The sequence below is a fragment of the Sturnus vulgaris genome, chromosome 23 (genome assembly GCF_052056855.1).
Source record: "Sturnus vulgaris isolate bStuVul1 chromosome 23, bStuVul1.hap1, whole genome shotgun sequence".
Lineage (NCBI taxonomy): Eukaryota > Metazoa > Chordata > Aves > Passeriformes > Sturnidae > Sturnus > Sturnus vulgaris.
In genome coordinates, this window is record NC_142265.1 from 2,101,701 (window position 1) to 2,119,801 (window position 18,101).

Here is an 18,101-nt window from a genome sequence, read left to right on the forward strand (position 1 = left end):
TAGAGATCTGTAAGGCTTTCTACACTTTTATTCTTCTTCTGGTCCAACACATCTTTTGATCTTATTCAGCTTCAAGGTCATGTCAGAACAGTCATAAATTCATCTCCAATATGTGCAAAATTCAAAAGTATTTACACAGACAGATAAAACTGCAAAAGTAAAACAAAAACTAAGGGCCAGGGTCGTGGGTTAAAATATTTCTTCAGAACCCAAGAGACAACAGTTTGGATGTATCTGGAAACATTTTCCAACCTTTTAAACCAAGGTACAGTTTGTTTCCACTGATAAAAAGGTTTATTTGTTGAGGAAAATTAAAAGACGATCTTTCTTGTGAACATCAACTTTTTCCTTTCCACCACAGTACCATTTGTTGACAGACTTGTTCACACAGTGACGTTCTGTATCTCCTCTCCCTCTCTCCCATGGTCACTCTGTTACAGCAAAAAACCACTTTGACTCTCATCCTGACATGGATGTGAGATACATTAACTCCAGTATCAAAGACACCATCCTGAGTCACTAGGTAACAGCAGTGACAGGCAGATGCCAGTAAAAGGAGACATCTTCTCCATGACTTTGAAAAGCCACTGAATAACCCCTTCCAAGCAACTTTCCCTGCTTAATGAAGATCCAGGATAACTGCTTTGTCTACAACCGAAAATGCACAGGAACTGTATTTACCAAAAGTCCTTTGGATGGAAAAAGAACAAAGAATGGGAAGACATTTCTTAAATCATCAATTCCAAAGAACACGGATTTACACATTTGGACTGAAACATTTTGTTTTGCAGGTACACCATATTTTTTTCTACCCAGACATCGCAGTGCTGACCCTGGAGAAGCAAGGGCAGAACTCAGTCCAATCTCAAGCCATGGCTGGAGTTAGGCAGCCTCAGGTGGTTGGTTGGATGGAGGATGACAACAGGCTCAGGGAAGTTCTTAGAAAGTGATCCGTGTTCAAACCAGCATTCACAGCTGATCCTGTGTCTGCTTTGGAGACGGAGCTGTTGTCACAACCACAGTGGACACAGCTTTAGTGGAGCCAGAGACTGTTCCCTGTTGGAGATGGGAGGCTGGAACTGCTTGAATTCGTACCTGTGTGAAACGAAAATAAAAGAATCTCGTCTCAAGAACGACCTGGTGACACAATGACTGTACCTGCACTGTGCTCTGGTAAAGTACTTGCTTCTGCTGCCAACAAAAACTCAGTTACCGGAACAACACCAAGCACCATAAACACTGCCAGAACAGAACCTGTCATAAGAAGATCATTCCATCCACTGCCCACATGAGACAGTGACAGGAGATTTCCAGATTTGAGAGGAAGGACTGAAAATTAGTTTGAATAAAAACCCGTATGTCAGCTGCTTTTACACAATTTCGGAAGAAGGACTTGGATCCATTGGATACCTCACTTCTACAAACTTGTCACTGTCAGCTGTCAATGCAGATTAATTATTTGGAATTACAGAACACTAAGCTTCCAGACAGAAAGATGGATATGCAAAGCAGTTATGTGATTTCTTCAAGAAAAAGTGACCCACAGAAGCCAAAGTACAAAGCACTACAAAGACGGCTGAGTGTACACAAAAATCCTGACAGAACCTTTGGTTTTACATTCATTAATTATACTGGCAGTGCTTCAAAAACATTCTAAAACTTTATTTGGATGGAGAGAAGGTAAAGATAATGATAGATTCCATGTCCTTAATGCAGACACTACAACCAAGCTGTGTGCCTGTTCTTTTTTTTGTAACCCCGTGCATCCAGTGTAAAGTCCTCATGGAGATGTTACATCATAAAAAAGCAGATAGATTGATCACCTAGAAGGTGCCCTTACCTGTGTGGCTTGGCCTTGCTGCTGCAGCTGCTGTAGTTGCTGTGCAGTCAGAAAACTCACAGGCTTGTTCCCAGCAATCAGTTTAGTCCCCGCTGGCATTGTAGTCAGGATGATATTTCTGCCTAATCCACTGATGCTAAGTAAAAGTAATTGTTGAAAGGTTAGTAAACAGCACAGCAGGTTCGATCTTTCCAACTCCAAACCATTCTTCAATTGCTAGTAGATTATTGTTCTACCACTTATACTAACCATTTTAAGTAGTGGTTTCTTTTCCCCCATAAAACTGGCAAGCACACTAGCAATAAATTTGTGTCAGTATCAGAATTAATTTAGCACACAAAATCACTCCCATTAACTCTGGACCACGCACATCACTGGATTATCCTGATGAGACCTGAACACTTCTCAATGCAGAAAACAGCTGAGCACTTGAAATATTAACCACGGGAGACACTACCATAATTTATGGAAGACTAAACGAAAAGCCTTCAATATCTGAATGCCAGAGGAATTCTCGCTAAGGCAGTTAACTTCTTTTGAATAAAGAGATGGCTTCAGATTACAGATATTTTTCAGTGTGTTAATTCTTGCTCAAACACACAGAACTAATCGAACAGCTGGTTTCAAGGCACAAAATGTTTTTTCTTTGGTGTATTTACCAGAACCTGTGTCTCAAACTAAATAACTAAAACTTACAATCTCATTGTAGACACGATATCCACTCAGTTTCTTGCAGCTGATGGACCTGTTAACAGACTGTAATCCTAATTCCAGCCTCTGCTTGCTTGCTCCCCAGGAACCCACTGAACACAGACCTTCCTCAGCTGATTTCTAAAGCAGAACTACAAGATACAAAGCACTCACTTGGCACCGAGGTTGCCCTTGATGATGGGGGCAGTGACCACGCTCTTGCCCTTCACTGGCTGGCTGATCACTGACAGGGGCACTGTGATCCGTGCTGGAAGTTTGCCCTGGGGAACGGGAAGAACACATGAAGAGTCATGGGGAGCTCTGCAGAGAAACTGCCCAACAACATCGCCTGCTTTGTGGGAGTCCTGTGAGCAGAAACCAGCAGCAGCTTTGCTGATGAAATCTCTGCTCCAGTTCAGGCTCCTTAAAATTCACCATTCTCTCATTCACTACATAGCTGCCTGAACCCTGAAAATCCACATCATCTTTGCACCACAGAATCATGATTTTTAACCTTAGGAAAATACCAGTGTCATTTAGCTTATGTAACCACAATACAGTTTATAGTGCCTTCAGATCTGGGCATAAAAACAGCATTAAAGGGGGAAATCAGTAAAAAAAGTTAATACAAGTAACAAGCACTTCTAGTTCTGAACGTTTTATGATACCATTCCAAAGGAAATTATTGCCAAGGTGTGGGGCAAGACACAGAGCTGCATGAGGCAGGACTTCAGATATGCAAAGTTTATTTCATTCACTTGCAAGAGGACGTAAGGCAAATATTTGACTTTTTGGGGGCATTTAGCTGCAATTTGAATACCATAAAATTAGTTGCAGACCTATACCCAGAAGTGTTTAAGGCCAGTCTGGATGAGGCTTGGAGCAACCTCATCTAGTGGAAGGTATCCCTGCCCATGGCAGGGGGTGGGACCGAATGAGCTTTAATGTCCTTTACAACCTAAATCATTGTATGACTCTGCTATATTAATTTGAATCTCTGTGGATGCAAAGAGCAGTTTTCAGTCATAAAACATCAGTGTACTTTGGCACCCCCCTTCTTTCCCCATCTCCAGTGAGAGCTCAGCATTACTCACTGCCTGGGACGTAGATACCACTGTGGTGCTGACGGGCACCTGCCGTACAGCCGTGGCTCCTGTGCCGATGGTTATGGGGGTCCCTGCAGCTCCTGAGGCCACAGCAACTGCTTTGGACACTGTGGCAGTCACGGTGGGTAAGGAGGTGTGGCCTGTGCCAGCAACACTCACTGCTGAAGACGACGGCACCTGCTTAGCATGAGTGGCTACAGTGATGGTCTGCCCGGCTTTGGGGGGTATCACCCCCAGCCCCTGCACGATTCTGATCGTGGCAGCTGGCTTGGCCTCCGTGGATGCCACTGTGGTTATGGCTTTGCTGTTCTGATCTGCCACAGTCACGCCCAGGGCAGGCATCAGGCGGAAAGCAGAGCTTGTCGGCTCTGCAGTCTTTAAGTCAGGAGTCACTTTAACCACGGTGCCTCCGGCTGGGCTGGAAGAGGCAGGAGACACTGTGCTTGTCTTGGCTGGAGACTCAGCAGTCTGGATAGGGTTGGATGTCATGTGCAAAGTTGCAGAGATGCCTTTCCCACCAGCACTGCTTCCCGCAGCTGCTGTGAAGAGGTCCTGAGTCAGTTTGACAGTAGTGACTTGAGACTTGGCCAGGGTGGCCATCATGTCCGGAGTAATGCGCAGCACCGTTTGTCCCTTCGCGTCCGTGGTGATGGACGATGGGGGCAGGCGCAACACGTCCTTCCCTTGGATCCGAAAATTGGTCGCTGTGAGTGGGATGCCACTTCCAGCCTGGGTCTTCACGCCAAGTTGTCCTGTAATAGCCACCTATGAAAGATCAGAAAAATGGTTCCATCAAACTAAGACAAGGTCCAAGGCACACTCAAAGCAGAACTTCCTGACAGGATGGTATTTGCTCCCACTGGAATGCAAGTGGAATAAGACTAGCACTCAGTACACTACTGAAAACGGTTCTGGTTGCGTATCAGATGGCACTCCCAATCCCATCTGAAATAGGAAATACTTGTGCAGCTGGTTTCTTTTCCAAACAAAATGAAGGAGAGATCACTAAAAAACCTGCATAAACACATCTTTCACCTGTATATGGAAATAGGGCTCAAACACATAAAACCAGCACTGCCCATCAACTCACAAAACATTACAGCTCCCAAATGTTCACATCTGCATATCAAACGGGAAACAATCAGGTCTCGAAGTCCAATTCCTTTTCTCTCCCTCCCTCTCACCTGCTTGATAATGTTCTGGCCAGCCACGTTCTGAATGACAGTGGTGGAGGAGGTGCTGGCAACAGAACTGCCTGGAGAGCTGGTCACTGGCTTCACAGCAGAGCTGGGCACAGCAGGCAGCCCCGTCACAGTGATACCTGCCTGGCTGGCCATGGAGCTTCCTGCTCTTGGCACCTGCACAGGGCTACTTTGAGCTTTTACAGGCAGAGTCATCACAGCCTACAGAAGAGAGGAAGAAGACTATGAGTAGATTACCACAGTAGGAACAGTCTAGTGATTCTTCTTTGTATTGTGTTAGCTTGCGAGTTCAGGAGAGTTCACAAGAATTCCCTTGCAAGGATTCCAAATGCTTGGAATTGTAGTGAGGTGGGTGTCAGCCTCTTCTTCCAGGTAACAAATGATAGGACAAGAGGAACTGGCCTCAAGTTGCACCAGGGAGGTTAATTTGGATATCAGGAAATTTTTTTTCACCGAAAGGGTTGTAAAGCATTGGAATAGACTGCCCAGGGCAGTGGTGGAGTCACCATCCCTGGAAGCTTTCAAAAAAATGTGTGGATGATGCAGGGGAGGATATGGTTTAGTAGTGAGCATGGTGGTGTTGCTGTGTTCATGGCTGGACTTGATGATTTTGACAGTCTTTTTCAAGCTTAACAAGTCTGTGATTCTAAGTTCTGTGGACTTTTTATGTAATGAACAATTTAATAATGTCAAGTAAATAGGTGAAAAACAGACCACTGAACAGTATTGCATATGTAAAACTGTTTCTGGGCTCTTGCCTGCAGCTAGTGCATGCTCCAAATGAGCACAGAATGCCTGTGCATCACACCAAAACACCGCAAGTCAGATCAGATGTCAGAGCTACTCTACCCCTTCCAACTCACCTGAGGGAGCACTTTGGTTTGTGTGGCTGTAGCTGGAACACGGATTTGAGGCACCGATGTGGGCTGCTGCTGCTGGGTGACCACGGGAGCTTGCTGGGACATGGCTGGCAGGCTGGACTGGGCAGTGACCATGCGGACCTGTGGCAGGCCTGAGGAGCTGCTGTGACTGACCACACGTGGGGTGGGCGCTGGCCCTGGCTGCGCCTGCGAGCTCTGAGCTGGGGACAGTAACGTCCCCAGCTGGGGCATGGTGGGGGAAGACACCAGGAGAACACTACGGAAAAGACAGAGCCAGTAGGTCAGCAAAAATGTAGGAAATTCACAGAATCACTGAGATTGGAAAAGACTTCTGAGATCATTGAGTCCAACCTGTGACTGATCCTCATCTTGTCACCCAGTCCAGAATACGGAGTGCCATGTCCATTTGTACCTTGGACACCTCCAGGGATGGGGGCTCGACCACCTCCCTGGGCAACCTCTTTCAATGTCTTAATCACACTTTCTGTGAAGAAATTCCTCTTGATGCCCAACCTGAACCTCCCCTGGCACAGCTTGAGACTACGCTCTCTTGTCCTGTTGCTGTTTCTTGGGTAAAAAGCCAACTCTCACCAGCCTCCAACCTCCTTTCAGGGAGTTGTAGAGAGTGATAAGGTCACCCTTGAGCCTCCTCTTCTCCAGGCTAAATAATCCCAACTCCCTCATTACTGAATTATACACATTACTGAAAAACAGCCACCAGCATTTCCAAGTGACACAGGGGACAGAAACAGTACCTCTGGCTGGGTTTTGGTGGCTCTGACCCAGCACCAGATACACTCTTGCTGACCACAGACACTGGTGGGGATGAGATGGCTGTTGCTGGCAATGCAGGTGCAGTTGGTGTCACGGGAGTCACAGGAGTTGGTGGCATGCTGGAGTCACTGAGGCTCAGCTGGCTGGGTTCTGCTGTGCTGGTGGGGAGGGCTTTCACAGCACCCTCCTTGCTACTTGACTTCTACAAAGCAACCACATCCAGCATCACAAAATCTGGGGTTGATTGCTGTACTCTACAGTAGGCTGAGCACTTCAACCTGAGTTCAGTGTTGGGGTGAATGATGCTCAGCTGCTAAATCCTGAAATCAAACACGACTATCTGTCTGCCTTTCCCCAGCTGCAGCCATGGATGAATTGGTGTGTCTGGCTGCTCCTGCTCTCAGGGAAAAGTGCACTTCAGTTGTGACAGACAGTTCTACCTTGGTTAATGTACCAACAGACAAGTACTTCAGACATATTTAATTAAGGCATCCAAACCCATGACTGCTTCAGCACAGCAAGGGGGAGAACAGAGGTGTTCCACACGCTCTGTTACAAATTAACCTCAAAACTAGATCTGAAAGACCATGCTTTTGATAGGGAGCACAAATGAGAAGACAGCAGTGGAAGCTGAGTAGAAGAAAAGTTCCCTCTCTCCCTGTTCATTTTGTGCACTGACATTCATACAAAACATTAATTGCTAACTCACAGGTGGTAATTTTTGTCACCTGCTATGGATGCAGAATAAATGGATTAAATTAACACTAATCTCCTTCTCAATCCCAAAAGCAGCTGTGCAACCCTGAGCAAAGAAATCTACCATTTTAGCTGGAGGTTTTGGCTTCTGAAGAGCTTTCTTGGCCTTTGCTGCAGCAGCTTGAGCGTGATGGATCCGTTCTGCAAGGACAAATTAATGGTTAGAGCTCGTGAACACAAGCAAACAGATTTAAGGAAGAGGCTAAGTAAGAGCTGCAGATTCTTCTTCAGACATGGAATTAAACACACACAGTCATGTAACAGTGCAAAGAAAAACATCTAGTAAATTAGCCGACAAGGCTGAAAATATGATATGTAAGAACATACATCTGCAGTCCTTGCACGTGGGATGCTATTTTTCAAACAAATGCTTCAAAGTGACACACTGCTTTCTAAGACTGGGTTTAAGTGCTTGAAGGACTAACATGAGCAAACTGACTAGAAAAAAAGCTAGAACGACAAACTAATGTTCATTATCCATCTTTACAAACATTTTTAATTCTTAAGATCTCACCAACCCGGGCTTACCAAACTCTTCCTCGCTCCTGTCCCGGTGCAGGTAGATCCACAACTTCCGCCCAATATCGTATTTCACACAGGGATCTTTCTCATAATGCAATCGGTCCAGAGCACCACTAACAACAGTGTTTACCTGAAGTTCAGAATTCACAGATTACAAGATATCCCTCACTGGACTAGCCAAAACTGATGAACAGAAAAGTGATCCTATTTGGTATAAAACCTGAGTAAGCTGCGAGGAATCTCCATCTGAGTGAGAACGGACTGAGGGCAGATGTTGCAGCACAGGAAGGTCTTTGCCACCTTGGGATAAATGGAGCTTCCACCAAAGCTCTGAAAATTGACTGTTCCTCAATCTAAAATGTGAGCAACTCTATGACAGCATTAACTGTGGCTTTTATAGCTGGTTTTTCATCATCCAAAGTTGGTGCAGATTTGCAGCAGCTTGCCTCACTAGTACACAGCTCCCTTTTGTTCATCACAGCAGCATAAAAACTACTGGGCCTTTGCCACTGACTACTGCCTGGGTCCATGCAGTGCAGTTTTATGAGAATCTGAGGTCAGACAGGACATCCAACTTACCTGAGCACTTGTGACATCTGGAGCTAGGAATTGGGAATCTTTGAGCAGCTCACAGATTTCAGCTCGAGTTCCCTCTCCATTAGGAAGGCGAGCAGCAGCATCACGAACTGAAACACAAAACCAGAGCTTAACCAGCTGTAACTGGGCAGCAGAAATCACGTACTCCATCACATACATTTTGGGACTCTCTATTATCCTTGCTCTCACAGTGCCTACTTGCTCACTAAAATCTCTCAAAAATATGAGCAGAGATTATAAAGGACCATTTTAAAATACATCAACTGTGCCAACTTCATGCTAATAGCGATGAACTTTGGGAACAGCATTCAACGCCAATGTAGATTCCTAAAGTTGTTGTTTGAGGGCTCAGAGGAATGTTTTTCTTCTTTAAAAAAGTTATTTTGGCCATGACCTTACCAAGGGACAAAATGGTGACATATGCTGGTCTGTCTGAGCGCAGGAGAGAATGTTCCCGGGCTTTGTTTAAGGAGGTTTCCTTGTCAAACACCCCCTTCACAGGACCAACAACTGACTCGAAGCCGTGCATGCGGAAGGTGAAGGCTTTGTGGGGCTGGCTGTAACGGTAACGCTCCTGGAGGTGGATACAACAGCAATGACATTACCAGGAAACATACAGCAAAGCCTTGTGCTATATTACAAGGTAAGTTGTTATCATTCTCTAGAGAAAGCCTTTTTAAACTAAAGGCTAAAATACTCCTGCATAAACGTATTTTGGATCAAGAAAATCACAAACTACTTCATGCAAAATAGAAAGCTCCACCTAAGCAAGGTGTGCTGGTGCAATGCATTCACTGTCAAGCAGTTGCACAGACTAGAGAGGTGCCAGAAAAACAAGAGATATACCTTCTGTCCCCTTCCCCTTCCTCCCTTTACCTGGCTAAAGAGATTTCCAAAATTTAACTTACAAATTCTGTCCTGCAGACAGCACATGGAGAGAAGGGAGAAGAATCTGCATGATGTGTTTTCCCTCTAATTCCCACTTGCATCTACTACAGGTAACTAAGTGGATGGGTGCACTTATTGACACTTACTTTTTGCTTGCACACATACATTCCCAAAAAGCAGAGAGATAAGTCATCCTCCAATGGTGGGGGATGGCAAAGGAGACAGTGGGGTTGGCACAACCAACTGACACTATCAATTTTGTAAATTTTTATCCAATTAATTTTTACCAAATTAATTTTACCCACTGGAAATACTGATGGTTTTGAAACAAGCAGCTAGGCTATGTCATTAGCAAGTTTTATGCAAGGCCAGGATACTGACTTCAAGGCATTAGCAACAAATCAATTTTTCACATTAACTACGCTTGTGTAGAGCACAAAACTGCCATCCCACACAAATTCAAAATGTTTCAGCAAGTGCCTTTAAAATAAAGATTCTCTTCCTACCTGTTCTTGAAACACCCGTTTCTCCTCTCCAGTGCTAGGCCGGACTACATAGTCAGTCCTTCTGAAACAAAGGGTACCATCAGTTCTGAGCACAACAAGCACACAACAGTCCCAAAGGAGGAATCCCCTCATCCTTCTGCAAATTCTTCTGAACAAATTCTGAAAGCATTTATGGAAACAAAAGTAAGCCATGCAGAGATATGCTATGTGCACTACCTGAAGGCAAGCAAGGACTATAAATAATCTCATTAGCAGAACTTAAGATAGATTACAGCTTTGCTCTGATAATATATGTGAACTTGGATAAAATCAGTCGACTTTATGAAGTCCAGTTACTACATTTATAAAATCAAACTATCAAATTTTCTCATGCCCCAAGTAAAATTGTTTTATTTTAAGATACAGAGGCACAAGACCCAAATCTCACAGCTTCAGCAGCACTACAAAGGTCTTCAAGCAGTGTTACACACTTACACTCTGGGTAGTGGCATGGCATCCGAGCTGTCTTCATTTTCCTATTGAGAAAGAAATGTCAGTGTTGGGTAGAACACAGTCAGGTTTCATGCTCCTAGAAGATGATTTTTGTCTGACTCACTTTGAAAAAAGTCTGGTCTTTGGTCTCCAGCCAGAGATGAAATAGTGCTGCCAGTTCCTTCTCATGATCTTGGTAACTACCTACTAAGAAATCACGAAAATGTAAAAATGGAAGTTTTTGAATTGTTAGGAAGCCAGCTGCTTGCAAGTCCCAGTCCTCTCCTGTTCCCTCCCCTCCTCAATGTATCACCAGTCACAGATGTTTAAACTTCAATATCTGAACACCTCCAGGCTTAGGAGCTGCTAAATCCGACTGATTCCCCTGTGCTTATACAAAGGATGGTGCTTCAACTCCTAGCACAGAAGGCAAGGTGCTGTTTGGGACACAGTCATCTGTTCCCACTCTCCAAAGTAAACCCAGTTACTAAATCCATGAGCAGAAACATTAGCCTACCTAACCTCCACCAAAAACTGTGAAAGGGATCAGAGGAAAAGCTTCCTGACTCCAAATCTCCGCCAGTTTAAGCCTGCAAATATGATCACTAGAATCACCATAGTTAAGAATGGAAAATTCTGTGTAGCAACTAAAGGAATTAACATAAACACCTAACATCTGTAATTCAATCATTATGAGCCTGAGCACATTGATCATCAATTTGCTCTTTGGTTCCCACTTTCAAAAATTAGAATAGTATCAATTTGCCCTACAGAGAAGCTTAATTCCTTTGCAACTGTAATAATTACTGATTACTCTGAATCATTAGAAGGTATGCTGTACAGAAGAGAAAATATGAAAGTGTTCAGACAAATCTGAAGGCTGACAAACTGGTTAAGTCAGCAACAGAAAGAAATATAGCCCAGTGTCTTTGTTAATTTATGTTACGTCTGCTGCTGATACTGATGTCTTGTGAACACTTCAAATCCAAAACACGTATTAGCTCAGCTAAAAGAAAAGGCCTAACCATGGAATTAACAGTTCTGTTTGTGTTTCACTCCAGACTGCAGTAAGATGAAAAGTAAAGTCCTGGAGAAAACAACAAATCTTTACTATAGGACACATCACAGAAGAACACAAGGTACTCACCAAGCAATTTCCACTGCTGACTTTTTTCCTTGAATTCAACAAAAGGTGAGAAGCTGGAAGGAGCATCTACAATGACAAATGTGCATGTCAGGGACATGATACAATTGTCAAACCTCAAAATCCTACCGTGATAATGCAAACTGTCAAGTTAAAGACTCAAAGTGACAGATAGAGCATTTTTAAATGGTTATGTAAATGCATTTCTAAATTTATCTTTGCCCAAAGGGAAGGTGAGCATCTCAGAGTGTAAGGGCAAACAAAAGGAAAGAACAGAACAAGATAATGAGCCTTCCAACAACAGGCTATCACTGTTCACCATGTTCAGACCAGTTACTTAATACACTGGGATGAGAAAACTCTTAGCTGAAAACTTTATCTTCAAGCTGAAGAGGAAAAAGAAATATGAGGCCCCAGGGACTGTTACTGTACAGTGAAAATTCATGGGCTCACAGGAAGAGAACTTGGGATTTACAGTATTCACCAGCATTATGGATGATATGCTGCAAGGCCACCACAATCTACTCTGTCTCTGCCTTTAAAACTTCCCACTAAGCAAAGCAGAACCACAGCATAATTCAGTTTGAAAGGAATGGCTGAAACTCAGCTGGCCCAAGCCCAAGGTGGGCCAACCTCATATTTCAGTGGATTGCTCAGGGCATCATCTAGTTCATTTCTTATAATCTCCAAAAACAACTACAACTTCATACTGTGGGGGAAGAAACTAAGTCGTTCCTGCTTCAAACACCCTGCCTGAAGCCATGATCTGAACACGAGAAACTGTCTGTCTAGAGGCAATTTCACAGACGTTTTCACATACTTGGGAATCATGCTGGGTCTTATCTATTATCTACATGCAAAACAAGTTGACAGCCACAACTAAGACATGTCAGCCAAACAGCCTATCACAGAAACACTGCCAGCAATATAAGAAATACTGTGGAGATGAATGAAAAGTCGATTCGACCTACAATACAAACCAGCACTGACTAGAACAGAAGAACAAGTACCATTAGTATTTTTAACGTCTCTTCTTACCTCTGCTGTCGCCTGCCAAATACTGCAAGGCAGGTAAAACCAATTCAGACCAATTAGGGGCAAAGGAGAACCAGTTATTTAGTGCACTGGCATGAGAAGATTGCCAATCGAGAACTTTATCTTCAAGCTGAAGAGGAGAAATAATGATTTTACTAATGATCTCACACTTTAAACTACGACTGTCTTCACAGAAGACAAACCAGCTGAATATATGCAGGGGACAAAAGGTTTTCAGGTATGTGAAATAATCACCAGACTTTTTCAAGTAACCACAACACCAAAAAAGGGGAAAACAATTCCCCATCTCTGCTCTTAATATACAAAATATATCAAACTATGATCTATAGAACGGGTGTGGAAAGACTCACAGATTTAACTGACTAAACTCATGAAACATGTTAAAACCAGAATGTGGTAGCACTCCCCACAGGGTTTAATTTCTTTAATATGTAATCTAAATCTTATTGTAACTTACAGCAGAGTAAGTCTGGAGAAAAATCACTATTACAAAGCTAAAAGCTCCTCTTTTCTTTGATTTTGTTTCCTGCAAAGATTCCTAGATATGTGAGTGGTTCCTTACCACAGAGAGAGTAACAGGTCCTTCCAGAAACAGTATCTCCAAAAGAAGGAAAAAGAAGCTGGATGATATTTCATTTATTTCAAGGCATGGTTTCATATCTTCAAAAGGTCTTCAGAAGAAAGACAACACAAGCAGAGTAAATTCCCTGAGTAAATATTCACCTCCACATACAAAGATGAACACGATACATTTCACACATCCCAAAACGAATAAAAACACAGCCCGCAACAGTCCCACAAAAATGTGAGCTGAAACATGTTGCTTTTTCCATCCATGCAAGGTATTCAGGACACTCTGAAGCACTTACTCCTCTTTGACAGATGACAGAGGGAGGGGGGAAAAATCCTGAGACATTGATGGGAGTCCATCTGCATTGCCAAGAGAGTCAGCCAAATCTTCCACCTCAGATTTAATAATCTTCGGTTTCTTTTTTTTCTTATCTTCTTTGTCCTTCACCTTTTTCTTGAGGGTCGCAAGGTCAAATAAGGCTTTAGATATGATAAAAAGTTAAAAAGAAAAATCAGACAGCTTCCTACTATACCTGAATGAGAATCATAAGCTATTTAAGTATGTATCTAGAAATATGTGTTGTGCATACTCGTTCACACCTTAATCATTCCACCTTCCCAGCCGCTGCAATGAATCTTTACCTTTCCCCTCAACAGAAAACCTCTAGTTTTTAAACCAACATATATGAAATGAAAAAGGCAAAGGATTCACTGACTTGCTAAGGAACCTTTCCTGCCAGCATTCACTCGAGTCATGATGTCCTCAAGGGTCAAGTCTGTCGTGACTAGATCAGGGTGATCCTACACAGGACAGTGGGACAGAAATTAAACAGAGAAAGGACAAAGTGTTAAGATAGCAACAAGGTGAAGAAGTACCCAAGTACTAAAATGCACCAAACTCAATCAGGATCAGCTTATTAAATTATTTATTGCAATAAAAGTTGAGAAGTCTTCTAACCCTGAAATCCAAAATTCTGTCTCCTCAAAACACACATTCAAAATTACAAAATCCTTCTATCCAGATAAACATGGCCAGGAGCTGCATCAATACACTGACACTTGAACCCAGGTTATAATAAAGGACTGATGGGTGGCTGCACACAAAAACAGCAATCATTTTGTCACCCAGAAGTACAAGTACCCTGATCTTTATGGCAAAGAGATAAAAACACCAAAGATAAAATGAGGTCCCACCCCCCAAGACTTTTTGACATCTTACAGGCTGACGTTTTCGTTTCTCATGGTGTTTCTTCAACATCATCTTTAAATCGCTTTCCCCAAGTTCTATCTTGTCTGCAATGAAAATAATTATTTGCAGTTTTTCACTATTGTTACCTTTCATACTTCTTAGAATGCCATTTTCTATCCATTTACACGTCCAGCAATCTCCAAATTTCAGTAACTAATTTCTCCATATATGAATTTCATTCATTCATTCATTTCAATGCTTCATTCAGTCATCAGATTTCACTGCTGATGCAAGCATAGAAGAGAAAAGAAGCCAGAACCAGCTTGAAGAGTTTGCAGAATTTATTACAGTCACTTTAGGAAGGATTCTCAAGTATTTTGAACTGGACTATGCTAATGCTTCAACCACTAAAGGCAAAAAACAACAGAGGAATCAGTATTATTACAAAAATGACTATGACTCTTGTGTTCAAATATTGGTTTTGCAAGAAGAAAAAGATTAAACTGGGAAAAAAGCCAACTGTTGTGGAGACTGAAAAAATGAAGTATTACAAGATTTCCCACCAAACAACAAATTTTAAACATGATTTCTTGCAAGATCTCAAGGTAATTCTCCTCCCTCTATTCATACTGACCCCTTAATTTGGTTCTCACCTGCAGTTTTCATGTCCAAGGTTGACAGTGTGGGGACCACTCGCAGGGGAACTGGTGGACTTGAACAACGTGCTGGAGAACTTGGAGGCCAAGAGATTAGATCTAAAATAGAGATATAAATTTACTTCTGCAAGACTTATCAGCAACCTGTGTAACTATTACCACGTGTTCATTAGATCCCAGCCACTGGAAGTAGAGCCCAGAATCCAATCTTTTATCAAAGGCTCTGTCTCCACGTTAAAAATGTGTCTTTTTCCATTCACGCCTGGAGTCTTTAGTTCAGCCCAGGCATTACCTTCTTCATCAGAAGACAAGGTAGTGTCTCCACACTCCTCTTTCACTTCCCTCAGGATCTTCAAGTAGCGTCGATGTGTCCGTCTGTCTCGTTCTTCCGAGTCATATGTCGGTGGGAAGTGCTTTCTCCTCAGGGTCATGTCAGGGCCTCCTTTCCTGGCTAATTCCAGCAAGTGCTGAAAGGAGAGATTCATGTGACATTAGCTATGTCGGCTACAGTGCTATAAGCCAGGACAGGCAAGCCCAGCTCAGATACTTCCCAGCAAGGTTACCATGTGGCACCATCAGCACCTCAGATCTGTGCGAGGGAAACCTTAGGAAGGATCAGTATCTGCCACACACAGAGTTTTAAACCTAGCATTTTAGACCATCACTTAAAGGGTAGAAAAAAAAAAAACCCAGGTGAAATATCTGCACCTTCTTCTGCACACATAATCTGTCATTTTATGTGGACCGTTGAGAAGAACTTAAATCACTGGTGTGAGGTGTAGTTTCCACACAAATATACAACAAGGAACGCTGTCTCTTTTGAAAAAAAAAAAAAAACTTTTACCTCTCACAGCTACAGAGGAAATAACTTCCTATGTATTCCACATTGTTGCCCAATGAAGTTGTGGATGCCCCATCCCTGGAATTGTTTAAGGCCAGGAGCAACCTGGTCTAGTGAATGGTGTCCTTGCCCATGGCAGGGGACTGGAATGAGATGAGGCTTAAGGTTTCTTCCCACCCAAACCATTCTGGGATACTCTGTTTCCCACAACATTGTAGGGCATTTAAAAAAACCAGACTTCTTCATCTCTACATGCCATATGTTTCAATGTCTAAGTGTAAGGAAAAATAAATGAACAACAAACACATTTCAGCTGGCAAGAACTTGCTCACAGAAGTATCCACAGAGGAAGACTTTACCCAGGATTTGCAAGCATGAGAATCAGAGGTTTGGATCCACATATTTTCTAACTATTTAGCAACTGTACTTGTTTCAGAAATGGTAAACAAAGGCAGAATGACTTATTAACAAAATAGCAAGTTGTAAAGGGGCAAACGCACGAAGTGGGTACAAGGCAGACATGAAAAGACGACAGGGACACACAAGTGAGAGCTATGAGAGTTACATAACCTGAAGTCTGCAAATACAGCAACAGGTCTGGAGTTCTCTCTGGGCCACTGGTAAATCCAGAAGCATTACTCATTCAGCTCATTAAAGGAAAAGCCTCAGAGAACTGTGCACCAAGACATGTTCATCACAGAACACACTCACATTGCGGGAAGCAAGGATCTGCTTGAGCAGCCTGTAGAAGTACTGCTGCTGGGCACTCAGGTAGCGCTTGTACTGCGACTTGTAACAGAGCTGCCGGTACTTCACCACCTCGGGATTGAAGTGTCCATCTGTAATACAGACAAAACACACACCTGGATTTTCAGCTGCTAGCTGAGAACTTGCCCCAGACCTGCAGGGAAGCTCATGAGGCTGACTGACCCCGGAAGAGTTTCTGGGCAATGTGCAGTGGGTTCCCAAACCGAAAGTTCTCCCCACTGAACAGCGCTGAGATGAGGTTGTTCTGATGCTCTCGGTTGTTCTCAGGGAAGTGAGGCAGGAATTTCTTTAGATGCTCTTGCTGCTCATCTGTCAGGACCTCCTGCCACGTTGACAAGCTGACAACCTCAAAGAAGACCTCAGGCTAAAGAAAGCAAGAAACAACAGTAAAGAAAATGCAGCCACGCCCTCGACCATTTTCTAGCCCTTGATGCTTTTTAAGTAACACCAGTCAAGAGACAGTGTTTTATGAAACACAGGAAACAATACAGCATAAAAAGAAAGGGTCAAGAAATTGATACTACTAACAAGACAATAAATGCAAAGCTTGTAACAGTCTTCTTAAGGGCAATTTAAAAATAATAAGAACATAACAGAATTGATTTAAAAGATATTATCCTGAGATTAATCAAAGACTTTCCCAAGACTTTCTTGACATTTTTTTCCAAGGCAGTCGGGAACATCTCCCCTTTTCAGTTTGCTCTGTAAGCCCCAAAAAGGGAGTTAAACATGTCGTTTATATAGAGGTTGTGATAAGGTGAAGTGTCTCAGCACTACTCACATCCTCCAGGAGGTCCTCGGGCAGACTGACCCGGGCGGTGCCTAGCATGCAGTCCTCCATGATCCGTGTGCAATTGCCCTCCAGCTCCAGGGGGTCTGTTAGCATGTGATCCAGGGAATCCATGCTGCACCCCTCCTGCTCCTGGACAACGACAGCAAAACCCTCAACAAACAAAAATTCCAAACCCAAATACGTCCATTCTGATGTGAGGAGTGATGGAGGAGCCACCTTTGATGGGTGGTTGTTTAAATGGAAGGTATAGATTTAGCCCGCAATATCTGTATACATATATAGCAAGGTTATATACATATGCATATACACATATGTACACACACACACACACACACACATATATATATGACCCACACATACACATATCTATCTATAAAACCCACATATAGAAGCATTTACTCTTCAATTACAACACAGATCATGCCAATGGAGAAGTGCTTTTTCAGACAGGCACACTGGGAAGTACAGCTGAACCATCTCACTTTCCTTCCCACCTGCAGGAAATGTTTTCAACACCAGGACAGACTACATATAAATACTGAAGGTGGTTTTAAGGTGCAGAACCGAAGGTCAGGTCTAAGGTGGGGTTTGGTTTGTCTCAGGTTGAACGTGGCAGGGCCAGGAACCCCGTCCCCTCCAGCGCGACACAGCCGGGCCGCTCTGAGCTGCGAAGAAACGCATGAAACACGCGAAATAAGAAAAGAGCAATAAAATCCCGCTAAAAACCGGCTGAGATAGCGAAGAAAACGGAGAAAACAGGTTTATTTCATACCCCTCACGCGGCCCGGCCGAAAGCGGAAGGCGGCGGCGCTGCCGCGCCTGCGCGAACGCCCCGCCCCACTGCGCCTGCG

At 43.4% G+C, this 18,101-nt stretch overlaps 1 protein-coding gene across 6 annotated transcripts; it reads right to left on the reverse strand.

The window, feature by feature from the left end:
- Window positions 1-10: 10 nt before the first annotated feature.
- NFRKB (nuclear factor related to kappaB binding protein) lies at window positions 11-18,041 on the reverse strand. 6 transcript variants are annotated; one of them, XM_088178047.1, is made up of 27 exons: window positions 18,023-18,041; window positions 17,745-17,915; window positions 17,239-17,379; window positions 16,620-16,821; window positions 16,401-16,528; window positions 15,141-15,315; window positions 14,846-14,947; window positions 14,223-14,296; window positions 13,720-13,804; window positions 13,303-13,483; window positions 12,996-13,104; window positions 12,416-12,542; window positions 11,381-11,446; window positions 10,358-10,437; window positions 10,237-10,277; window positions 9,763-9,820; window positions 8,768-8,942; window positions 8,351-8,457; window positions 7,778-7,901; window positions 7,314-7,390; window positions 6,475-6,695; window positions 5,702-5,975; window positions 4,821-5,039; window positions 3,625-4,401; window positions 2,705-2,811; window positions 1,841-1,976; window positions 11-1,095 (listed from the first exon to the last, which is right to left on the reverse strand). In XM_088178047.1, the coding sequence occupies exons 3-27, from the start codon at window positions 17,359-17,361 to the stop codon at window positions 970-972; spliced, it is 3,894 nt and encodes a 1,297-aa protein (XP_088034173.1). In that variant the 5' UTR covers window positions 17,362-17,379; window positions 17,745-17,915; window positions 18,023-18,041; the 3' UTR covers window positions 11-969. The 6 variants fall into 6 exon arrangements, with proteins under 6 accessions (XP_088034173.1, XP_088034172.1, XP_088034171.1 ...); XM_088178046.1 differs by having other exon boundaries at window positions 9,763-9,823; XM_088178045.1 differs by having other exon boundaries at window positions 10,358-10,440.
- Window positions 18,042-18,101: the final 60 nt, after the last annotated feature.